This window comes from Tinamus guttatus, unplaced genomic scaffold (genome assembly GCF_059628265.1).
Source record: "Tinamus guttatus ecotype Peru unplaced genomic scaffold, ASM5962826v1 Tinamus_guttatus_pri_ptg000011l, whole genome shotgun sequence".
NCBI classification, from domain to species: domain Eukaryota; kingdom Metazoa; phylum Chordata; class Aves; order Tinamiformes; family Tinamidae; genus Tinamus; species Tinamus guttatus.
Genome location: NW_028288545.1, coordinates 699,095 through 725,817, shown reverse-complemented (window position 1 = coordinate 725,817; position 26,723 = coordinate 699,095). Strand labels below are relative to the sequence as shown.

The 26,723-nt window shown below is 37.7% G+C and overlaps 1 protein-coding gene across 1 annotated transcript in view; it reads right to left on the bottom strand.

The window, feature by feature from the left end:
- Positions 1-26,723, bottom strand: part of RYR2 (ryanodine receptor 2) — a 362,813-nt gene that overhangs the window by 221,095 nt on the left and 114,995 nt on the right. Inside the window, exon 3 of the mRNA XM_088522870.1 lies at positions 12,926-13,030. Within this exon, the coding sequence (XP_088378996.1) occupies positions 12,926-13,030 (105 nt within the window). The remainder of the gene's footprint in view (positions 1-12,925; positions 13,031-26,723) is intronic.

The following is a 26,723-nucleotide window of genomic DNA, read 5'->3' as shown; positions in this document are numbered from 1 at the left end:
CTTTTCAGTAAGGAGCACTGGGGATATGCATATTCCAAGCTGAGAGGGGCAAACATCAATAAGGACACATGGGCATTGGCTGCTGAACCTAACAGCTATACTGCTTGTCAGGACACACCACTGCCTGATGAAGCCCTGTCCAAAGAATATCTGAAGAAATCATCACTACAATGCTTCACTATTTTGGCGGGTTACGCCTAGCACCTGCAGACAGCACTTAAACTAAGGAAAACACTCCTAACTACAGAAATACGACTCTATGGCAAGGATATGTACTCCAAAGCTTGATTAAAGAATAATTCTTGCCTTATTGGACCTATAGCTTGTCAAAAGAGTAAACATTTTGATCAGTCCTAGGAATTGAGAAAAGTCAGTATCTTTGGTTAATTTATGGTCTTGTAAGATGTGTGAATTCTGCTAGGAAATATCTGGCCCATAATATTTATGATAAGTACTGTCAGCTTTTTAATAATTACACTACTGTACTGTAAATTTGAGAACTCAAATTATCAGGAGCCTATTCAGCTTCCAGTAGTAAGATTTTTTTTTTTTTTTAAGGAAGCACCTTGATAAATTTGAGTTATTCATTAACACACAGAAGACTTATTAAAAGAAATAGGGATGCTTACTCTCTCCATTTTCATGAGGGATGAAATTACTCCTACTCATATCCCCCCCATGCTGAGAATATGAAAAGCTGCACGCTTTCTGCATCATCTTGTTGCTTACTAATACCAGGTAATTAATGGAGCCAGAGCTCCACAGGTGGAGGTGGGAGGATGATGTGAATACTCCAAAACCCACCAGCTACAGTTACATTCCTGTCCCAGTTTGCCTCCATAGCTTTCCTGCAGCACAGGAAACCTATTCAGCTCTGTGGAGAAAACCTGCAAATTTTCCTTATCTCTTAAACACAATCAGAAAAACAAACAAAGCACTAGCCCGTGATGGCTCCTTCCGTCACGACCCTTTGCATCAGGAAGGAAAGCTGCATTTTTCTGCTTGAGCAAAGGTTCTCCCTTACATAAAATCAGACAATAGTTTGCTGCTCAGTGGCACGGAAAACAGGTTTTATTAAAACAAGGCACCAGCAGAAGTGATTAATTGGCCATGACTGGATGATTAGATGGGAGTTAATAAGCTCATGATGCAATTGAGCTGCAAGTCTACCTTCACTGCTGGCTATCCACAGAAAACAGCTTCCTGAAAAATGAAGTTGTCAAGGATTGGAGAGTGTGAAATTAAAATTCTTCATGTTAAAGAAACAGTTTTGTCTCAAATGCATGCATAATGTGTGCAAGCTGATGTTTACATTCTGTTAATGACGTTTGGCATGGATTTATGAATGCACATATTTGAAAAACTCTTAGCATTAATGCCAATATTTTAGCACACTGTAACTAAAATTTTCTACTAAAAGTTAATGGACATAGTAATTTTGTTTTCTTTTTTTTTTTCTCCTGGAATGAGTGGGTTTTTTTTTTTTTCATGGGCGGGGTCTTTTTTTGTGCTTTTCTACATATAATGTTAGTCAGGTCTGATAAAAAGGAGACACCGTGACATGTAAGCAAAACAAGGATATTCTGGAATCTAATGTTACTATTACAAAGTAAAGCAAACTTGGTCTTTAAGCGTCAGTAATTATCCAGTATACTGATCATTCAGTTTTGTTCATAAATTTAAATCTTTGTTTAATAACAACAATCAGACAACAATGTATGAAAAAAGGTCAGTCTTGTAGGTGTAGAGAAGTATGGATCAGAGCAAAAATAAAAGCATAAACAAAGAAAACAAAACAAAACCAAAGGGAAATGGATAAAAAAGTTAATCCAATGCAAAAGAAACAGACGTATGTCTTTCACTTCTGTGCCCTCTAATATGTGTCATTTCAGTGTCAGATGTATGTTAGAAAGATTATAATAATCAGTGCATACTAAAAATCTGTTAAACTATGCATAGGGGCAACAGAAGCTGTTTATACCAAGCTGCAGGAGAAACTGAACTTTTAGCTAAGCATTTATACACTGACAGACTTATAGAAAGGGAATTTTGTTTATCACTTCTTTTAACCATCCCCTTCCTGGCGTCATTTTCGGGAAGCTTCTTCCAAGGAAAAATCCACTCAGAATTACGGCAGAAAAGGGCTGAAAGCCTTCTTCATTAAATCCAGTTAAATCTATAAGAAAATATTATTATGAAACTAAAATTGATAACTGCTTTAAATACACTGAGGAGAAGCAATCAATGCCAGGGAAAAGAAAAAAATAAGTGAAGAAAAGTAAAAGTAAAAGTAAAAGTAAAATGAGAGAGAGAAAGAAATGCTTTCCTGATCATTGTAGCATATAATGGAGAATTTTGCTGTTTCACTGCTAGAAGGAATCAAGCAGAAACGATCACCATTTTATCGTGAATAGCACCAAGTCAGTTTATTACATTAATCCCTTGTTTGAGCTATTAAACATCCCAAAGGGATCTATGTGATAAGTTGTTATTTTGTCTGCTGTTCACAGGATTATCCTGGCTTGGTATAAAGACCACCTATGAAAATTAATGGGATTTTGCCGGAGAAAAAAAAAATGGTAATGGCACTAGGATTTCAAGGAGAAATATGAGAAGATCTATCACATGTATTCTTTTCCCTCTCAACCTGCACCACTGTATTTATGAGTTTAGAGTAGGCAAGTTGAGTAGGTGCAGAGATCTGAGCTGCAGAGAAAAAGGCTGAAGAGCATATATACAGCTGAAGTGCAGCAAGTCTCTGTTTTAATAGTTCTTTAATAATGTGCTATTTTCGATTGCACAGCTTTTTCCAGTATTTCTCAGGGATTCATGAAAAATACTAGAGTCTCATATTCCCTACAGCTATAGCATATGTTTCCTATAGAGTATTCTCTCAATGGTGAAACACTATGGAAAGTCTATGTAATATGAAATCTGGATACAGAAAATGTAGCAATATCCAAGTCCAAGTCAAATGACTGGATTATTTGGACATATTTCAGACAATGAATGCAACCCAAATATTCAAAGAAAATGTCAGTACTTTGCCGTATGGTAATGCAGCATGTGGTATGGTATGATCAATTAATAGGTCTTTTATTCCACTGCTCTGAAACAATGAGGTTTTTTTTCTATCAGCAATAAATTCTGCAAGCTTGCTGCATGACGTATTCCTCCCAAACTAGCAAAACCATCAAGAAATATTTCCCTTAACATACCAAATTTGACTGAGACCACAGACCGTTCAACATGTTCAAAGATCAGCATAAATTATTTGAAAATAAAATACTCAACTACGTAACACTTCACAAAGATTTAGTGAATCACTAAAGCAATTCAGGGACAAGGCTACATCTGCTCTGAAGGATTTGCAATAAAAAAAAATGTATTCTAACATATATTCAGACGATTTCATCGCATCTGTGTAAAAAATCCAAATATTACTTTTGCAATTTTCAAGTATACAAAACACTCCATTTACAAATGTAGAAGGAAAGAAAAAAAAAAACAGTCCATTCATTGTGGATTAACTGAATTTACCTCAAATTTACCCTGAAAAACTTGAGGAGTAGAATTTTAAGCACTGTTCCTAGAGCAACTACAAAACATTCATCTCTCATCCAATATAATTCATATACTCCTCGGACTTGGAAAACACGGTCTGCTAAACATGCGGAGTTGTCAGCCCCAATTGCAAACTGGACATAGAAAGGATTCTTTGCATCCATGGGTTCACTACAGAAAGGCAATGGTGGCCTTTTCCCCAACTAGAGGCTAATGCTGGCTGCTTCACACACTCCTTGGAAAGAGAAAGCTGTAAACTCACTCACATGTCCTACCTTTCAAATGAAGGCCTTGTTGCATCTAAAGATGGCATTTGTGAAAGAAGAGAGAATAAGAAACCTCTTCTGAAATTCCTTGGAGCAGCCACAGGCTTTGTCCATTGTTGGCCGTATGACAGTTTGCACAAACACACATGCTGTGCTGGAGAAGCCAACTTTTGACAAGCTCCCAAACAACCACCACCTGAAAATGCAGTTTAACTAAAGAGAACCAATAGCCGCTAATTGAAATCTAAATGACCTATACGTTAAGTTATGCTAATTTATTACATTAAATGATAGCCACCATGAAAAAACTGCAGAAAAAGAGGATTTCCAGATTTCTTCCTCTTTCTGCTCTGTATGTACAAGTAGCTTCTGTGACTCATCCTTTCTTTTTTCTTGAAAAACATTTTTATTTAAGTGTCGTGTATATTTATCACTAGACTGCCTGCTACCAACAGCTGCCCGTTGAGTGCTGTGCTGCACGCTCCACACCGTGGGGACTATCTGACAAAACAGGCATTGCCTACAAAAATCACATCAAGAGCAAGAGCGCAGGTCTTCGCAACCTAAATGAATTAGGTCTGAAGCACAGCGAGGTGCCATTCACATTTAGTAAGTCCACGAAGAGCCATTTCTAAGGAGATCTGTGGAGGAGAAGGGGAGCCGCTGGCGGCAGCGCGCTGCAGCTCCTCAGGAGCACCACAGAGCAACGTCCCTTCCTCCCCTCTGCCCCCTGGCCACAGGCGGCTCGCACCTCCCTGCCTCCTGACGCACCAGGCCCTAGCACAGAGACCAACAGCTCTCTTTGCCCTCATTCCTCCCATAAGCTGTTCTTTTTCATTTATTTTATGTGTCAAAATTTGCTTTTTCTTCTTTATCTTTACAAACTCTCCTCCTCTTCACCCACTGCTGAGGGTGTTCAGTTTCCTCTGGCTGAGGCCATCAGGTGCTTCCATTCATTTGGAGGATAAGCACAGGCCAAAGCGTCTGAATCACCCGTTTTCTAAAAGGTGCTGCTCCATGGGCGGCGTGTGGGAAGCAGCTGTCGCTGCTTTCCTTCTCCTTCCCAACTCAGCAGTTGTTTATACCCACGTAAGCAAATTAGGATAAAAATGGCAATTCTCTATGATGAGAGAGGAAAAAAAATATATATATATATGCCCTGGATTTGGAATAATACAAATCTTGTACTACAGCACTACAGTACTACTTAAATATTTAAAATGTACTGGCATAGCTTGCCAACTTTGCACAATTTTATCACTTTTATTGAAACAAAAAGTTAACTGTGTCTCTATCACTATCTTCCAAAACAGAAACCATACACCAAGAGCAAAAGACTATAAGAGCTTTAAGGAATACTTGGACATAAAAAATACATCATTTTTTCACTGACAAATAGTTGTTAGTTCTGAGACAAGACATTTTTGCTGGAGCTGTCATTTTTGCTAAGATACTGCAGATTCCTTTGGTGAAGTAGGTAGCATCGGTTCAGACTTGGTACTGACACAGGAAGGGACAGATATAAGTGTGCAGGTAAATCTTCATGCCTGTACTATCTAATTTGAACTGTTCAGCAACCAGTGCCAGGAGATCATGCAAATGTATCACCAACTTTGACATACCACACAAGCAATATGGAAATGAACCCTGATCCTTCCCAAACTCAGTGCCTCCCAGTTTCCTATTCAGGTTAGGACTTCAGACTGTTCACTCTCTCCTCCCTAGCTATCCTTCTTTGTGTCTTTCAAATGCTACACATGTATTTGCTCTTCAGATCTTATCCCTCCAGGGGAAACAATTCATATGCAGACTTGAACAAGCGCACTCATGCGTTTACAGCATCACCATCATGAAAAAAAAAAAACCCCAAGGTGCTCAACGCTGCAAGAGAAGAGGAGTTAGAAGGCAAACCACGTTAAGAAAACCCTGAGGAGTGACTTCGGAGATGAGCTTTCCTAAACCGCTACAGAAGGCGCAGAACATCCTGGCGGATGAGCAGAGGATGCATTTGCCCCGCCGCAATCTTCCCACTGCAGCTCCCCTGATACCCTGCAGAGCTCCCTGCCGGCAGAGTATTTCCTTCGTACTCAGCACCACAGCCTCCATCAACATTTTCCATGCTTCCAGCCTATACAGCCCTACTGCATAACTCCTGCACTGATAACATACTGCATCAGCCATCGCAATGTCCCTTACGGCAGCTATTATAAAAGACGTTATGAGAAAAAGATCTCCAGTTCTGAAATTTTGCAACCACCTAGCCAGATATACCCGAAAACAACATCCCACCAAAAGCCACAGTAACAGAAATAAAAGTTTAAAAATCCATAAAGAATTGTTTAGAGACATTTACTTAGTGGTAAAAACAATCTGTTAAAAATATATAATTATAATTTCAGTTCTTAATATAATTGTATAACTCAGCACAAATAAGCTATAATTCATTTAATGTAAGGTGTTGGCCTTCAGAAGTATTCAGCTTCCAGCTCCATGCACTCCAAAAGGAAAGGAAAATACTATGTTTGGGTATCACACCATCTAAGACCTTGCCTCAGCAGTAAGCTCAGCTGTGAGACTAATGCAAAGTTGCACTTCATCCGTTTCAAAACCCTTTTTCTTAAACTTAAATGTTAAAGGCTTAAAAGTATCAATTTTTTGAACTCTTGAAAGAGTTACTCTAATTATTACAAAAAAAAAAGTTAAAGTTGTTACAGCAAACACTAAAAGACAGTAAGGGTTAGAAGTCAGCTGTGAAACCTTAATTTCATTCACATATGTCATTGTATTATGACATAGCCTGCCATAACATCTCCATTTATTACCCTTTCCACATGAACTCTGCCTCATGCAGCATAGTGAGCAGATGGCAATCACTTACTGTTTTATTTCATCTCAATTCAGTGTGCAACCATTGTACTAAATATTGATAAAAAACCTATTCTAAAGCCTTGATGATTAAATGACATCCATTTTATGGTGTTCATTACTGTAATGTTCATTTCACAAGTATTAATTTAATTTTTACAGTACCTCAGATGCTATATCAATACACATAAGAATTTAAAAGCGTGGTGCCATTAAAACCACTGTGCTCTGTTTGAGATGCCTAATCCCTTATTTCTAACATCATTCTGCATTCTGTGCATAGCTCCCTTCAACTACAGCCACATCTCTGAGTTCTCAGCATGGGTAGAAATTAATCCTGCAGTGTCAAGACATACAAAACCAGGAAATACATAGTTAGATATAAATCATTGCTTAGTTTACTCACTGTAACTGCCAGGCTTGACTGAGCTGGTTTAAAAATTCAAGGCATTGATTCCTTTCAGAGGAATCCAGTAGCAATAAGAAAATTACTGATTTAATAGACCTTCTCAGTTTCATATAGGAATTCTGTAGCAAAAGTGAGAAATCCTTCAAACACTTTCAGGCAGTATTTAAATTCTGGTCAGAGCTGGGGATTTTTTTTTTTTTATCTTATATTTTGCCTGCAGTGACATTTTGTGCGTAACTTCCAACTCATTGCCACAAATGAACTGTGTGCTTCTAGGAGCAAACTTAACTACAGCATTTCCAGTTTGTCTATGCTTCAACTTTGTAATGTTGAAAGTGTTTTTATTTAAAAACACATTAAAAACCAACTGGAAACAACCCTTACAGAAATTCACAGGCAGTCTTTAATGAATGCCATCACTAGGTTCTCATCCTTTATGATAACCAGCTGCAGTGTGTAAGAGGGTAATACCTATAGAATTCACTGTAAAAACACAGAGAAACAAAAAATCCCCTAATATCTAATCCAAGCTAAAAGCCTCGTACCACACCTTGGACTCCCTTTCCCAGTATCTTTGCCACTATTTATCAGATGTCCTCACAGTCTAACAAGAGTTAGATCAATCTGCCAGTTCCTCCACAGCACTTGTTTGCAGTCACTGACTTTTTGTCCAGCTCTTCTCAATTTCCTTCCAAGAGTCTGGAATCTGAACCAGTCCCTGTTTGAATCCCTGTGTGTAGTCCCTGTTCGGAGCTCTGCTAAGATGCAATTTCAGGGAAAATCTTGGTCCCCCTTTTCTTAACATACAGCTTTGCCATTCTGCCTTGGTGGAAGGTTGAAGCAGATCCAGTTCTTCCTATGTTCAGGCACACTACAGCACTGCCCAGGTGTTTCACTGAGATCACTTTGGACATCATCCTTCTGCTTTGAGGATCAGATTCCAACTTCAGATGGGTTTGTGGAACACAAACAAAAATCAAACAAAATCTGCTTCAGGCCTGAATTGCTTTAGTTGAGAGAATGGCAGAGGTACAACCCATCTGACACAGAGGCCATCTGGGAAACTGCAGCACATTCATTTAGTAGGAAATCTTGAGCTTACATTTGCTCTTCACTGAGCTTAGGTGAATATGTATATGGCTGTATATGGGTTTTGTTTTGGTTTTGGTTGTTTGTTTTTTAAGAATGTAACTTGCCTACATGTATTACTCAGAAGCTGGTCCTGCAACTAACACTTTGGTTTCACATCTTCATTGCCATCCTGGAGGACAAGACGGAGTCTGTCCTCAGTGTGTCTGAGCATGACACCAAATTGAGGAGAGGACATCAACCAGCCAAGGAAATGAACCAAAGAAACATCACCAAGTTCAACACAGGCAAATAGCTCTGAGACATCTGAGAGAGAATGAGCTTTGCTATAGCATAGCCTGAGCAATGACTGGCTAGCAAGCAGATTTACAAGTAAGAAACTGGGGGTTCTGTTTACCAGGTCAGACATCAGCCAGCAAGATAGCCTTGCAGCAATGAATGCCAGCTGAGCAGACAGAGTGTGGCCAGCAGGTTAAAGGAAATGATTACTGCCCTCTGTTTTGCACTTACTTCCAAACATAGGAAAAATCTATTATCTCCATGGCATGCAGTAGCAGAAAAGCACAGATGCTGTGCAAATATTGGAGAAAAAAAAAAAAAGCATATAAGCATATACAAAAGCTTACAATAGGATATAGGGCAAATAAGATCAATTTGCAGAAAAGTAGCAGAGGATCTAACTCTATATTTTATTTTGTCCGTTGTTAAATGTAAACACATTTCCAGCATCTGAGGGCAAATGGAAGCCAATTCTTCTATGCAATTAACTCTAGGAAAACAACCAGCAAAACTGACTGCAAGCTTACTCAAGTTTTTTTCATTTAAAAGGTAAAGAACAAATGCAGTTTTATTTGCTCAAAATCATCCTAGTGTAAAATGATAAATGCTAGAGATCTCTACACCATCTAACTTATTCTATGCACAGCCTACATTTTCATCCAAAGTACATCCATAATTCTGTACACTCATACACATTTGCTTTCTTGCTACAGATGACAAGCAAACAGATTCTTATTTATTCCAGTATTCCTTCTAAAAAGTTATCAAAAAAGCTGACATTTGATGCAAAAGGCCACAGAAGCAGCTGCAAGAAACCTCTCTGATCCCATATATAATAAATAAAAAATACAGGCACACATAGTACTGAGCAGAAGAAAGCCCACAGGAGCAGACAGAAGTCCCAGAAACTGGTGCCATAACAGACCTCTCCTCCTTGGCATGTTTCTCATGAAAGTACAATAATAAAGCCAGGGGCACTCCTTCCTCTTCTAGTAGACCCAACTGAAAAGAATAACAGCAGCTGATACAATTAAGCTTCTGTAAAAGAAGTCACTTGAATGAAAATATTTAGTTAAAAACATTCATCTGCATGGAACATAACAACACATACCATACTGGCAGGTGGAAGTGCGTTACAGACCCTCAGTATTCATATATAACATATTTAGAGTGGGATATGGCATTTAACATACAACCAGGAGGCTCCAAAATTCAATGGCCTTGTTTAAGAGAATTATTAAGGAAGATTATGAGACGTCACAAGACAAAAAAAGAACAGAATTTATATCATGCTCTGCTGCTGGATATATTTTCACAATATATCCCAAGCAAAGCACACTGCAACTTAATTGAATCATAAGCTTTTAGCGATCTCAAAAGAAAAGCAGTTTGTTTTTTTTTCCTGCTAGCCAAAAAAGGATACATGACTTTTAGAATTATCTACAGATTTTTTTTTCTTCTAATTTATCCCTTTTTTCTTGCATTTTTCTTTTCTGTGGATGAACTAAAAGAACCACATGCATATAACACTGAAGTCACTGTAAGTAATGAAGCAGGAAGACATACTGATAGGATATCTATAGGATTCCGGAAGATAATTACTGAATGACAGATACACTGTGAAAACACAGAGATCCTATATCTGTCTCTACCACAGAGCTTCTGAATGATCTGTCAGGTCAGTGAGACCAAATCTCCTTCTTTTTTTTTTTTTTTTTCCTTCCTTTTCCTCTCCTTTGGTACCAAGTTGGTATCTAGAATCTGACTTGCAGAATTTAAAAGCACTGAAAGCTATGGGTGAAGCAGAGAGATCCCTGCTTGCAGCATCTAAAAATCTCTGAAGTGAAAAATCTTGTTCAAGGGGAGATTAACTCCCCTAATATTTGAATACCTGAATTTTCCTCTGTCTATAATTAGGTAAAGAACTGTTCACTTATCCCAAAGCAGTGTTATGAAAACAAATTCATAAATACTTTTGCAGCATTTCAAGTGTTAAAGCACTTGCATAATCACATCTGTCCAAGCTCCATGTTATTGCTCATCAGTACAAGTGTTAAAATAGAGCATGTCCACAGAAACAAAAAGGTGATTTTAGGAAATACAATTAGCTTGTAATCTGAGCAGGCTAAAGAATTGCCACAGCTCTGCTGATGAACAGTAACTCAGCCATTTGTAGCATCTGTTTTTCAGACTGAGTTGTAATGAGCCAAGAAAAGCCCTTGAGAAGTCAGTCTGAGTGACATTATACAGACAAGCCATGAAAGAAAGAGGGAATGGTACAAAATAAACAGAGCATAAAGTAACTACCAAGTGCCTCAAGCAAGAACAAAACTTTACCGAACGGGTACTGCTCTACACACATTCTTTCTTAAGAATTTTTACTCGTTTCCAGTCTTGCTTTTGATACTGGCAGATAGGTAATTCAGGACAGGAAGGGATGCTCAATTGGATGGACCAGTAATCTTAAAAAATATGGAAATTCTCCTTTGGGGATTCTTACTGTGGAAAAAAATAGATATTTATTACAAAGGTAATCTTGCATTTTTAATACAGACTAATTAAGAATTAAAACGAAATCCTAGTAGGGCACTGAAGTAATCTTTCTTAAACACAAGGGGTTTTTTATTTATTTTTTTCTTTCTACGCAATTCAGCAAGAGATTTTGTTTCCTCACTACCTTATTGCAGACTTACCTATTACCTATTAAATAAACACAGTTTGCAAGAGGTTATACACAATAAAAAATAGAAAGAAAAAAAAAGGAAAGAAACAGGAAAATCACTGATGCCTAAATGACTTATAATGTACAGAAAAGTAATTGACAATTGAGAAGACCTCCCTTTATAGGATTTTCTCCATTAGAAATTGAATTCATATTGAATCCAGTTTACAATAAAAATCTCTGTAGTAATGGCTATACTTTCTTCTCCTAAATGAAAAAAACGGTATTAATGTAAGTAAAAAATTGGCACTGCTCCTTGAAATTATAGTGTTTCAGATGTATATACAAAATTACATCATCTTATGAGAAGAACTTCACAGGGAAAGGGAAACGGAAAGGGAAAGGGAAAGGGAAATAAAGAAAAAACTTAGGAGTACTTGCTTCTTAAGTTCTCTTTTAGCCCTTCTGACAGGATGGATAATTTAATCTTTTTTCACTCTTCTAAGTGTGCCCTTGCTCTGCCTTACAGTACCACTCAATGTTCATCCCCATATGGTTTCTCTTGTTGTTGGGTGATGTTCCAACAACTTAGGAAGAAACAACTCTTGGGAAGAAACACTCTTAACTGTCACTGCACATCCTTGGTTTTGGGCTACGACTTTTGACATTATGCCTGTGCTCATGAATGTACTTGGGATGTCGTTTCTTCCTGTGTATTTACTTGCTCTTAGTTTCAGTATTTGCAAAATAGGAAAAGAGAAGTCCCTATCTAAAAGCATGATCTCCTTGCTCTGATATCTCTTCTTCTCTCAGATGTGCATTTCATTCTCCTTTTGCTGCAGTTAGCCCTTTATCAAATTATCAGTGATAGCATACACTTTTGATCATGCATGGACTTCCCAAATGCTGTTTTCAGCCTCAGTGCAAGGCATTATATGGGACTGACTGCTACCTGTTCATTTAAAGCCTGCTTTTCAGGGCATTCCCAGGGATAATAGAAGCATGCTTCTCCCCGTCAGCTTTCTTGCGTGAAATATTATGGTTGACCCTGCTTCTGTTTTATCTGTGTAATTCCTATGCTTAGCAGTAAGCATCCCATATCACTCTTCCTCGCAGGGAGAGTTTACAGGGTTTGGGCTGGAGTGCAGCATTCAAATTAACTCTACAAAGTGTATATGCAACCCTAGGCTACATCACAGCATGGAATGAACTACACATCAGACAATATTACAATATTTTGGTTTATTTGCAAATAGCAGTTTGCTAGTGTCATAATTCATTCATCTTCCAATGTTAAAAATGTGTAATTTCTGTATTTTTTCCCCACTACTCATTAATACTGCATCTCCATTTTTAAAATTGAATTGCTGGACACGTTAGTTCAGGCCCTACAGAACAATTTCATTATTCCCAAAGACAAACAGCATATATCCAAGTCATTTTCAAGATCTCTAACAATCAGACTTGATATAATGATGACATAAATCATCATAAACCTTAACTGTCCTAAAGAGGTGATCAAGCTTTATGTTTCACATTCTGAGAGATCAAATTAAATCTTTCTTGTAGCTCTATGCCAATCTGCAGCACATTCACAACTCTTGCCAACTTCAGTGAAAGCTGAAAATAGTTCGAATTTCTCAAGATTGAATCATTCCTGTAGTGGAGGAGGAACTAAAATTAAATGCAGAGAGTTCACTATGCTACAGCTTGTGCCAGTCACAGTCTGTGGTACCATGGAAAGAAATGTTGCATCATTCAAGGTGAAAAAGTGTAGTTTTAATGACTTACCCCTTCTGCCTTTTCTTCTGTGTTGGCCAGCATTTCCTGGAGGGCCCGAACAGACAGCGACTGTTCCAGCACGAAGGTGCAGATGGACAAGTCCGGGGGCACATTCTAGATGGGAAAAAATGCGAGATTCCATTAGTGGCAGATCTGCTGAACAGCATTTACTGATGCTTCAGCTTTCCCTCACTTTTGGTGAATTCCAAAGATCTTCTATATCCTCGAGGCTATGAAAGCCAGTCACACACTGTGCGAGGTTAAAGCACAGCCAGCCAGCACAAGTGGTTCTTACCCTCCATTAAGCGCTGGGGAGACTATCCCTGGAGTACCAGGTCCAGTCTGGGACACCAGTACAAGACAGACACCAACAAACTGGAGGCAGCTCAAGAAAGGGTCTGGAACACTTGAGGAAAGGCTGGAGGAGTTGGGCTTCATCTGCCTCATACACATAGAGGCTGAGGGGGATATTATGGTTGTCTTCAGCTACCTAACGGTGGCCACAGAGATGGCAGAGCCAAAGTCTTGGTAAAGATGCACAACAAAAGAACAAAAAGCAATGCACACAAGTAGTAGCAAAGAAAATCCCAATTAGATATCAGAGAAAAATGATTGCCTTGAGGGTGGTTAAATGCCAGAAGATCTTGTCCAAAGAAGCTATGAAAACTCCATCCTTGGGTGTTACTACAAACTCGACTGGAAAAGGCCCTGAGCAAGTTCACAGTTATCCTGCTCCAAGCGGTAGGATCAGATGTGCTCCCTGAGGTCCCTTCCAACCCAGATTTATCTACCAGTAAAGCCCCATCTTGCTGTTCAACAGGTATGAAAATAAGAAGCACCACATGTTTCCATCTTTAGAAAGCTTTCAGCCCATTTCCAGTAATGCACACAAATCACAATCTAGTCAGTAAAGGAAATTAATGGCAATCTAAAAAAGTAAAAATTGTGGAAATTCCAACACTAATTAGAACATAATAATTTTGGAGAGCTATTTTCTATATTTCCAAATATAAAAGATTTTTTAAAAAAATATTCCCCACTGATGGTTAATTCTGAAGATTTATTCCTTTTGGAAAATATATATATATATATTTCTGTTACATCAAGACAATAGCAGGTATCTTTTCATCTGCTATTTTGACTACCATTAACTTCTTTGTTAAGGCCTCAAGGCACCTTCTCAATCTTGCAGGGCAGTGTGCTTCACCATACTCTTAAGCTAAAAATACAGATTCTTACAACGATAAATATTTTACTACTTAACGATTGATAAGATCACTGCGCTATTGAAAAGCTAATCATACAGACTATAATAAAAATCAATAATAAAGCTGAAACAGGTTTGTAAGAGCAATGTCTAAATTACAAAGTAACACAGGAAAATTAAACTGTATGCTAATGAAAGAATATGCAACTCCTACATGTATTTGCCTGCCTCCAAAACCTCATGAGGCCACATCTGGAGTATTGTGTCCAGTTCTGGGCCACACAGTACAAGAGGGTTGTGGAGCTGCTGGAGAGAGTCCAGCGCAGGGCCACAAGGATGATCAGGGGCCTGGAACATCTGCCCTATGAGGAGAGGCTGAGGGAGCTGGGCCTGTTCAGCCTGGAGAAGAGAAGGCTGAGAGGGGATCTAATCAGCGTCTATAAGTACCTCAAGGGAGGGAGTGAGGAGGATGGTGATGGCCTCTTTTCAGTGGTGGCCACCGGCAGAACTAGAGGTAATCACCACAAACTGAAGCACCAAAAGTTCCAGAGGAACTTAAGGAAAAATTTCTTAACAGTGAGGGTGACAGAGCACTGGAACAGGCTGCCCAGAGAGGTTGTGGAGTCTCCTTCTCTGGAGATCTTCAAAACCCGCCTGGACGCAGTCCTGTGCCACGTGCTCTAGGTGTCCCTGCGTGTGCAGGGGGTTGGACTAGATGATCTCTAGAGGTCCCTTCCAACCCTAAGCATTCTACGATTCTATGTTCTGTGTTCCTATCCTTTTCCTGCTAGCTGCATACTTTAGTAAAGGAATATTTTATTGAATATTAGAAAAGTTCTTTTATGCTGCAAATATTTTATTGCTAAAGGATGTTTATACAAATCTTACATATTTCCTCTTCCATGGCCTTCCATTAAACTGGAAAAGGTAACTACAAAGCCATTTCATTCCTGCTCATCTCTCCTAACATTACAGTAATTCACATCTGTTTAGTAACCAACAGACATTTCATTACCTGCTGCTATTTATGTTTTAATAAAGTAAACATAAAAGTTACTGTAAAGTTTCACCTTAAGCAGAAAACATTAAATAACATCCTGTTTCTCAGAGAACTTTATTTAATTATTGATGATAATGCATATTTTAAAAATCTTTAAAAGCTAACATTTTTAGAAACAGTCGTCCACTTATATATGCTGTCACTGCCGTTTTTCTTTTGCACTTACTTAGACACTAAATAGCCTCTTTAGCTCTAGCATTAGAGCAACAGACGACTAATGAGTCTCCCCTCATGGCAACCTTGCAACATTTAAATCCTCTCATAATCCCGCCTCTATCAAGGACAGGCACAATCTGCAGACAAGAATTTTAGTGACTGAAAGACTATAAATATGCTATTAAATAACACAGAATTTTGAAGGAAACATTTTGCTACATGTCTAACACCTACCCACCAATGCACTTTTAAGGAAAAGCTATTTTAAAAGCCCTATGATTAGATCATTTTCTCAGTAGTAGAATGGCCATGATAAATCCTGAATTTGAGAGCACAACACAATTTATACACAAAAAGATCAGTGCTTGAAAGTAGATGTTTTAGTAGATCAAAATAACCATATTGATAATGCTCAACCTTCTCTTCTGACAATTTTTATTGTATTCCTCTTTGCTAGAGTATATTCGTATATTAAGGCATATAAAAATGGTTCATATTCCCTGTGGGTTGGTTGGTTGGCTTATGAAAGACAAAGTAATAAGGTCCTTGTGTAAAGAATCTGTACCAATTATTCTCATATACCTTAAATGGAATTATTCTCATATTCCTTCAATTCTTTCAATTTCTTCATTTATCAACAAATCAATGGAAAATTCTGTTAAGCAGTAGCAGTATTCAAAACAATTTATGTTCAATTTATTTTACACAAATCTGCAAAATTAGATTTTACTTTAATGGCTTTTAACCTAAAATATAACTGACAACTTCAAAAGTAAAAAGCAGCACCTCTCTAAGTTTAAACACTACTCTAAGTTTAAAACACGACTGATCTTCTCTCTACTGCCTTTTGTCTTCATTTGATTACATTTAAACAACAACACAGAACTCATCTAGGCAGTCCAGTCAGTTATAACTGCAACCTGTAACTGCAAGTAGCTTGAAAAAAAGTTATATCTTGAAAAACTAGAAATTTTAAATTTCAAAAGAAGATTCAGTACCATTAGGAATACAAATAATAAATTACTATGGACTACTTCTATCAGCCTTTCAGCATTGTTTATAACACCTTACAGTCAGTGAAACTGAGCAAATTAACATAATTTTATTATAGTCTAGCATTTTTAGGGCACATACATTACTATAGTAATAGCTGGATTATTTCAGATAATTTCAGAATTCTTTATTCTTCCTGCCTATTTTAAATTACACTTATTGTAAGCACTAAAGAAATTTTCATAGTAAATTATGCTTTACTCCATAACAAGCCGATTAGATAAAATTAGATAATCATACCCTATATTAAAAAAGTGTTTTGAGCAACACTTTCAAAATGCTATCTAAAAATATCTCCAACTCCAGTCCAGCCCACAGCAGAATGAGGGGTGCTGGATGTATTCAGCAGGCACTATTTCCAATTTTACTGAATTATTATTTACATGCATATTGCACTCCAGTATTCTGGCAGTGAAAGCAAAAGGTTAGACTCTGAACTCCTTCCTGCTGTTATTCCAATCTTCACAGAGCACTAACAAGCCAAAATAATCCATGATCTGCAAAATAAAATCTCCTTTCTCTCATGAATTCTAAGACAGAACTGAAGAAAAATAAATCTCAGCTGCAAACACTATTCTGTTTCTGTTAACCTTACTTGAGTTTTCTCTTCTAACTATTTGCAAACTGCCTAGTTCTTTTTCTAGGTTCATGCTTTGTTTGTGTGTCCTCTACCCAAATGGCTAATGAAGTAGATCTGCAGGTTTTTCGTCTCTGATTATATACTAAAGATTCCCACATCAGTGCCTAAAAAAAGTACCTAACTAAGCAGACCAATTTACAAAGCATTCACGGTTTGCATGACTGTCAAAAAATGAGATGTGGGTGTTCATAATTTTTGAGAAACTCACACATTTATTAGATGCCTAAATTTGAGATTACAGGTAGGAGGATTCAAAAATTTAATTTTAGAACAGAATTTAAGCAAAACGCCTGCATGCCTATTTGTGGCAACAGCCTGAAAGAAATCAAATCCTTCATCTATTTTCAACTTACATTTAAACATATAAAGCTCCCTATTTTTGGCAGTCCCTTTCACTTCAGTGAGATTCAGGCTGATGACAGTGCTGAAATGTACCCAGTAAAAGTACTGCCAAGTAAAAGCACCTATTCCGAGGACCCTCTTGGGGGCACTGAGGCCAGGTCCAAAGTACTGCAATCAACTCATTTTCCAAGTCCATCCCCAAGTTCTCAGCAGTCCCTTCAGAAAAGCCATCATCATCCACTCTTCCACGTGTCGCTTGCATTTTAACTTATCTGGTTCATCTGGCCTAAACAATTAATTACATGATTTTTTTTGAAAGAGTCTCTTCTTGGGCCGTGCTCAAGAAGTTCTTCTACTACATCCATATACCTGAGTGCCGAATTCTTTCACAAAGAAGCATTCGCTCTGACATACACAGTAGTTTTCATCCACAAATGGGTTAGCACAGCAGCCAAAACTGAAATCCTCCCCTACGCTTCCTTCCAAGTAGCACCCATCCTCTGCTTCCGAACCACAAGGATATGTCAGTGGGGCTGCACTGCAACAGCTAGTTAGCAAAGAGAAGCGTTACCTGCATCTTTTGCTATGCAATCTAAAAATACAAGAATGTGAAAAGGGAAAATGCTTCTTTGGATTTTTTTTTTCTTCACCCGCTTTCAAAAATTCATATGAAACCTATCTCCCCTGAGGTTTTTGTTACATGAGCATAACAACATTCTTTTCTTCTATGTTTGTAAACAAAGTTTAACTTTTTTTTTTTTCTCTGTTTGGAAAAACTTCATCTCGATGTGTTTCCAAAGGTCCCCAGGTGAGTACTGACTGCTCGAAATACCTAATTCTAATCCCTGGTGTGACATTTACTTTCTTGTGGGACTTAGGGTCTTGCACCGTCATACTCTGAAAAAGATAAATCAAGAATATTTTTCTCCAATCCTCTACCACTCTCTCTAGTCCTTTTTTTTTAACCCTACATAAGCTCAACATAGCTACATTAATTATTTATCTTTTTTATTTGTTCTCTGAAAGTTTAAAACTCTTAGCAATAGGGGAAAAAAAAGCAACATGGTATAAAAGGAGCCACAGGCAGTCCACCTTTCAGCCTCATTGGATAAACCAGGTCAATCAACTTGGTGACAGAAGCTTGGATGAACATTAGCTAATAGTATATTACCGTAAGGCAGTGTGAATGTGTTAATTTTAAAGGTAATTAGGAAAATTCCATGCTAATTAATCAAAAAAAAAAAGAAAACATAGGATCAACAGTGTTACAGAGGTTCCAGGCACACATCCAAATTAAAGATTTTTGTTCAACTTCATGCTGATCCTGCAAATTCTACTTTATTATGCTAATACTGTAGGCATTGTTCAAAACTTTATTGCTCCCTTTTATTTTCAGAAATGATTCTGTATTTGTAGCTACTGCAATGAGTAATGGAAAAAAAATAGAATACTATCATTTGGGATTGTGCTATTGCTGCAGAAACTGGAAAGAAACAGCTAATCTGGGATTCTTGCGGAAAATAGGATCTGTATGAAAGAGCTTTTTGCCCCTTCTGGAAAGCACAGCAGACACTCATAGAATCATAGAATGCTTAAGGTTGGAAGGGACCTCTAGAGATCATCTAGTCCAACCCCCCTGCACACGCAGGGTCACCTAGAGCACGTGGCACAGGACTGCGTCCAAGCGGGTTTTGAAGATCTCCAGAGAAGGAGACTCCACAACCTCTCTGGGCAGCCTGTTCCAGTGCTCTGTCACCCTCACTGTTAAGAAATTTTTCCTTAAGTTCCTCATCCTAGGCCATTCACACTGCAGCAATCAAATTTCCAAGGAGGAACCTTGCAGTCTTTCAGGAGGTAAGAAAAGTAGCAAAGGTTCAAGTCTTTTGTGGTTAGAGCAACCTGTCTCAGCAGAAATCTTACCTTCAAATACTAACCAAAAGGACGTTATTTTCAAAGATTCTATTATTATTAAATCTGTCCTGTAACTGAAATATGCACAGTCATAACACTTAGAAATGCATGAGAAGAAGAAAAAGCTTCATAAGTACCCTACATCAAGCAATTCATCCACTTTGCAAGGCACATGAAACAGCATGTCTAAAAGAAGAGAAAGCTGCTTATAAGCTATTAACTGCGAAACACCTAATTTTAACTGCTGAGGATTTCTTTTCCAGAAATTTTCCAACATTAAGCTTACTCTTTTATGTTTCTGAAATCAACAGTGGATGTGAATAAAGAGGAAAACTGGTTCTTTTCAGCTATCGTTGGGACAGGAGACTGGGAATTTATACTCTGAGCCACGTCTGACGTGTCTTTTGAGGAAGGGAAGGAGCCACCCCATTTGTGCTCTGCCGAAAGCACCTGCTCTCCCTGGGCAACACACTCAAAGCACAGAGGCTGTTGTAAAAATCACTCATAGCAAAATCCTCTATTTTGCCTCAGAGCTCCTCTAATGTGCTAAGACAATTACATGGCAAAATTCTGTTTTACCAGTAAAATTTTTACAGAATGCAAAATACATCTGTTTGTATAACAATAGTAAATAATGTATAAATTCAGTATTCAGTCAATCATTCATAAGCTTAATCAACAAAAAAAAATTCTATTTAACATAAATGAAATGCAACTGCCCACAGAAATTATCATTTGTCCTTTCAGCTACAGCACTAGAAAAGCTAGGTGTGCTTCAAACTTAAGTACGCCAGCCCCAAAGTAAAAAAAATATGGATATACACATACAACACTCATGTATATATGTATATATAAATAAACACACACAAAACCAATTTGTGAGCACTTTGTACCTCAGTTCTGTATTGGTCATTCCCGCTGTTACGTTTCTTTTAACAGCAATACATCCATGCTGATGCAATGTAGAGCAATTTACTTCGAATGTTATAGTGAAAGTTATTCATCAAAGAAACATATATATTTAATTGTGAAACACAGTCTCACAGAAACTTCAGCAAATATTTAGGTCATAGATAGAAACACATTAGCAGCTATAAGGGCAGAATTGATATTACAGGACAGTCTACCAGGAAATTCTTGGGTTTTAGATGCTGAAACATTGCACCAAGCTACTGGGCATTTGCTGACTAGAGGCCGGCTTTCGGGAAAGGGCTCAGTTCATCACACCAGCCCCAGGCTGCCACAAAGCTCTGTCTAGACAGAAATACCCACGGGCATGTCCCGGCAGGCTGCCACAAGCCCCTGGCAAGATCTATACAGCAAAAGGGAAACAAGCAAGGGGCCTAAAGGTTTACAGATGCTGAAAGAGAGTCTTGAGGAGCTGACAAATCAGTCACTCTTTTCCTGCTACCCTGTAGGGGATTACAAGGTGCTTACAGGTACCACCCCTATGTGTGACTCATTCACTTAGGCCATTCCTTGGCCTGAAGTACCAAGTTTATTCAAACTCTTCACTTCCAAAATTTCACATTTGAACACCACAGAACACATTAACTACAGTATCAAGACCCTACCAAATCTATGTAATGCACAATCACATATCTTCTAGGTGGTTTCAAATTTATTTGGCCAAGTTGTTCACTTTAACTTTCACCTTAACAAGCAAGGACATTCTGCACCTCTAGGGCGCATGTCTATGCTGGGGGGTTACCTAAGCATTTCGAATGCCTCTGGTCTTGCTCTCTTGTCTTCTTTAAAAAAGTTTTTTTTCTTTTTTTGCCAATTTTTCAAATTTTCCTAAATAACCACAGAACTCTTTCTAATTAATTCTTCTAAATATGTATATATAAATAGAAACAGAGAATAATTCTAACAAAAATGTGTCAAAAGCTCCATGTATGTGGAGAAAAAAAGAGCTTTACTGGAAACTCTAGATGTATTATACAGAAATGGAAATCAGCTAGCCTCAATGATAAATAAGCTGGAAATACGCAAAATAAGAAAGACAGAATTTCTTTGCCATTTTGAGTCCATAAATGGAGACATTTATAGCTATTAATCTGTATGCATACTTGAAAAGGTAGCAAGTGACTTTATCACAAGAATTACTCAGCTGAGACATTGCAAAGTCTTCAGAAAGCCTAAACCTGCTGCCACCACCGTGGCAGCCCAAAGAAGATCCCACAGAACCTATGGAAAAATTGTGACACCTATGGAAACTAGCTAGTGCCAAGAAATATTTCATTAGGAAATATTTCATAGTTAAACTTTTTCTTGATGAGACTACCAAGAGAAGGAGTCCCAATCCAACTGTTATTTTTCCCTGTGACACTAAAGCATTTTGCAAAATATTCATACACATCAAATAAATAGCAATTGGAATATCAGGATGTTAAAAATGACAGCGTAAAATAAGTGCAGTATGAAAGAAATGACGGTAACAGAACATGCTGAATTAAGTGTAGTGTTCCATGTACAAAGTGAAAGTCTAAAGTTAGAAGGGAGGGGGATATCTAATAAAAATAAATACATTAAAAAAGCTCCTACAACAATAAGAAAATTAACCATTTTGTAGCCTTAAGTCAATTAGAATTAATATAGCAATTAAAATTAATCTAATTGTTGGATATTTTGGATATGGATATTAACATAACTGGAATTGTCTCAATTTTTCTTCCATACAGAACAGTTCTTAAAAGGCGAGGTAAGATTGAAAGAAGCCACTAAGGGCAATTCAGTTCACACTAAGCCTTTAAGTCTATAAATACATATTTAAAGACTAAAATATAATGGTTGTAGGTTGTTCTTTTACATCTTTTGTCTTCATTCATAGGGAAAATGTTTTATACCCTATGCAGTTTTCTGATGTTTTTCTCTGGCCTTTGAGCTTTTTCTGTCTTAAATATTTTTTTTCAAACTATTTTGCTGATTTATTATTGTGTGAGATAATTATTTTAGTTATTTATTGTTTACTTATTTCCAAGATAGACAGCATACTTTCTTTTTAAGTTTCCCAATTAAAAGTGACAAAGTCATAGTTTACCGCTCAGTTACAACAGAGCTGCACTTACACACACTGCAGAAAGAAATGCTCTACAACTAGAATTTACAATTTATTGAGGAATGGGAATTCAAACCATTTCTTGGCAAACCCTTTTGTATTTTACCTTGCACTGAGTTAAACATTTGTTTGCTTTCTAAGACTTCTGACTGTTCATCTCAGGCAAGTCCGGGACTTGCCTTTCCCTTTGGCAGTTTTTAACCAATTCCCCCACACTAATCAAAATGTCACAGAGCTTTGGCATTTGCCTTCATGTTGAAATATCTTGGCCCTGCTGTGTCTTCTGATGATCAATACATGCCTTAACCATTTAAATCATCCTCAACTATTTAAGCTAATTTATCCTAAATTATCTAAAGCCACTTGAATGACAACTGTTATTTATTTAGATTCCCATTTTCCTGAATAATTACATTATTTATCAGGTGTTGCAAAGATTGTACTGTGCAGCTAGAACTGGTCAATAATCAGAGAAACATCAAGAAAACCTCAAGTTTGTAAATCTCTGATACTGTTAAAAGACGTTCAGATGCAAGATAGAGGTAGTGCTTATTGCTAGTAGAATGTTGTGTGAGGATTTCAGCAGCCCAGTGACATTGATTTCCAATTTTTAATGACATATTCTTATGGAAAGGCTACAATCTAAGCTATGGTACAAAGAGTACCAATATCTGGAATATGGAACAACCTTTTTGTTCCCAGATATAATCTCTACATCTGGTTAGAAAAGAGAATGTGTAAGGAGTTCCAGCTCCAAACCACTTACTAATACTGCTCACATAAATTCACTATATTTATAGTGAGCAGTATTAGTAAGTGGCCGCATCTGGAGTATTGTGTCCAGTTCTGGGCTCCACAGTATAGGAGGGATGTGGAGCTGCTGGAGAGAGTCCAGCGCAGGGCTACAAGGATGATCAGGGGCCTGGAACATCTGCCCTATGAGGAGAGGCTGAGGGAGCTGGGCCTGTTCAGCCTGGAGAAGAGAAGGCTGAGAGGGGATCTGATCAGTGTCTATAAGTACCTCAAGAGAGGCAATGAGGAGGATGGTGCCGGCCTCTTTTCAGTGGTGGCTGCTGACAGAACTAAAGGTAATGGCCACAAACTGAAAGACCAATAGTTCCCACAGGAACTTAAGGAAAAATTTTTTAACAGTGAGGGTGACAGAGCACTGGAACAGGCTGTCCAGAGAGGTTGTGGAGTCTCCTTCTCTGGAGATCTTCAAAACCCGCTTGGACGCAGTCCTGTGCCACGTGCTCTAGGTGACCCTGCGTGTGCAGGGGGGTTGGACTAGATGACCTCTAGAGGTCCCTTCCAACCTTAAGCATTCTATGATTCTATGATTTACAAGATCACTGCTTTTTGCAAAGAAATAAAAACTGTCTCATATTCAGTTAAATAAAGTATCATCTTCAGACCCCTTCAGGCCACCAACCCTCAACCACAGTCTAAAGGTAGTGCTAAGCTAGACTACCCACCTCAACATATCATCTTTTCTGCAAAATCCTTGCATTCAGACACAAGGAACTGTAAAACTCATTTTGGATTATAAATGCATCTGAAAAGGAAAAGAAAAAAGGAAAGAAAAGAAAAGATGTAAAGAAATGGCATTTTGAGGTATGAACCAAAATAAATATTAATAAGAGGAACTGGTGGCTCTAGACTGCAAGTGTTTTCCAACAGCATTATTCCCTTTCTCCAGCCATTGCAGCACTGCACTTCCATAAAAGAAAACAAGCTGCAAGCATCGACACAGTTCATGCATCAGCTCCATGTACTTCATTACTATCTACAGATTTTTAAATAAACAGCCAACTTTGAGAAAATGATCACAGAAAAATAAACACATGCCCATGAAATGCAGCCTGAATGATGGCTCCTGCATTTCTGTATATACCCTAGACCCTAATCACTTTTTCACCCTCACCGTCTTCGACTTACAGACCAGACTTACTTGCCCTATTTCCGCCTTCCAAACTTTTATACATTATCAGCACCTCTCACTTTACTGTAGCAATTGCTCTTGTTACAACAGCATGAGAAATTGTGGCCCTCCTATCAGTATCAGGAGGGCAAAGCTTTAGGCTTCCTAGGGAAATGAGTAAGTAAGGAAAAAGAGACCACAATCTTGGAAATCACTACTCAAATTATAACAGTTCCAAGAACTTTTAATAATAAACCTTTTTTTGTTGTATTTCAGATATAATTGATACTATTTACCTTTGAGGCATATATAGAAGATTTACTTATTAATAGGGATTAGCCACAAGAGTCTGCTGAGCAGGAGTTAGTCAAACAGTGCTTCAAGATACTGAATGCAAAGTAAGAGTATCATGATTTCAAGTGCTGAACGTGGCTGCAGAGCCAATTTGATGCTGCTGCTTTACACAGGGTTTGTCTAAAGGCCTTATTTCATATTAAGCGTTTACACTTTCTTGTGTTCTTAGCTCAAAACACAGAACTACAAGGCTGTTAGTTATTTCAGGTTTTCAGATCCTCAGCTACATATCATCTGCATTAAAATTCAAAAGTCTTCTTTATAACTACTCGGCACGTACCGCTGAATGCTGCTGTACGTCCATCAGAGAAAATATTTTAAATGCCAAGCTACAGAGGACTTGGCAGAACATGCCCCCATGCAACCCTGTCATGTTCAGTTACACAAGGTAATACAGCGATGCAGCAGGCGCCAGCGTTGGGCTTGCAGCAAACAGCTAGTATTTGTAGCTCTCATCAGACAGCCAAAGGCACAGCAAACAAGCACACCCACCCGAAAGAGTCCGTGGATTTCAGCTTGGATCTACCTATCACTCTGGGGATCTTTCAAGATCTTTCAATAGGTATTTCTGAATGTATTATCAATGATGCATGGGCAAGGGCATAGCTACAAGCAAAATGCAAACGTCCTTTATTTAATATACAAAAACATCATGCAAAAGGGAAAAAAAAAAAAACTCTCCTTTTCTTTTTTTTTTCTTTTTTTTTTTTAAGCAGGAACAGTGCTAAAGAGGGGAGGGCTCTGAAGGTAAATCACAGCAAAGTGACAGTTCCTCCAAAAGCTGCAGAACATTCACTAAACCAATTACAGGACTGGGCACCAGGTAACTGACCTCTTACATCATGGTGCTATTTTCACAGCAGGATCTCAGACAAGATATTCCAGTATATTACCCACTTCTTATATTTTCATCTTTAAACAATGAGAGGTCTGAACAGCTACAGGAAGATATAGATTTTAACAAAAATTTATTTAAGAGGATTTTCAGGTCTTTTCCACACATTTTACATCAGAAGTTGTATTCTCCAGGTCTGTTCCATTGCATAAATATATATATATACATACATATATATATATACATATGTATATGACATGCCAATATTGAAAAAATTACAAATTATATGTTAGACAATAAAGTTACTAATTAAGTAATCTAACTAATGTTAGTTAAATTGCACAAATCATAATGTATTTAAATATGTATACACACATATAATGAAAACATTAGATTTTCATTTACATTGCTTCTATACAAACCTCTTTCAGTGGGAAAGAATGACTCAAAGCAGCAAATCTTGTCAAATCTGCGCTTATACAGATTTTCTCTACTTATGTCTAAATTATGTATGTAAAAGTAGTACAACTAATGTGTACGAATGCATAAATTTATTAACAACTCATTTAAATTATTGAAAACAATTATCTCAGTAAAAGTCTGCTAAATGGAGTCCTCGGAACATTTACATAAGATTAAGTGCCATCTCAGCCATTAAATATGAACGTTTATTTTGGCAACATAAAATAAAGACAACTAGAACTGCCTTTGAGGTGCAGGTACAAAGCCCTTGACAGATTTTTTTTTTTTTTTAAATAAGGAGAAAGCAATACAAGCATTAATCGTGGAAAAGAGAAAGCAAATGCCGTATATCAAACTCCCAGAATGATCCATAGAAAACACAGGCAGGCAATCTAGATTCCACTCATCAGTGTGAATCAAATATAAAAATACGTAGTGTTTCATTATGTCCGTAACTGCTGGAAAAGCATCTACTTACAGTCACACACTAGCAGACACTGTGAGCTTACTTATACATTTGGATTTATGCAATCAAAAATTACCCAGCACAGGTACTGTTTCTCAGCAGGCATCAGAGAGATTAATTATCCTGGCCATTGAGAACATGTTTAAGTGCTTGCTGCACAAGACAGAAAAAAAAACCAATCCTTGCCTTCACATCTTGTGCTCACTCTGGAAGACAAATGAAGATAAATAGTTCTTCTAAAAAGAAAATATCCAAAGCTAATTACCTATGCCACTCATTTCTATGGGATTGTGCATGCCCATGCCCAGTCAGAGCTTTCTGAGAGATGGGGAATTTCCA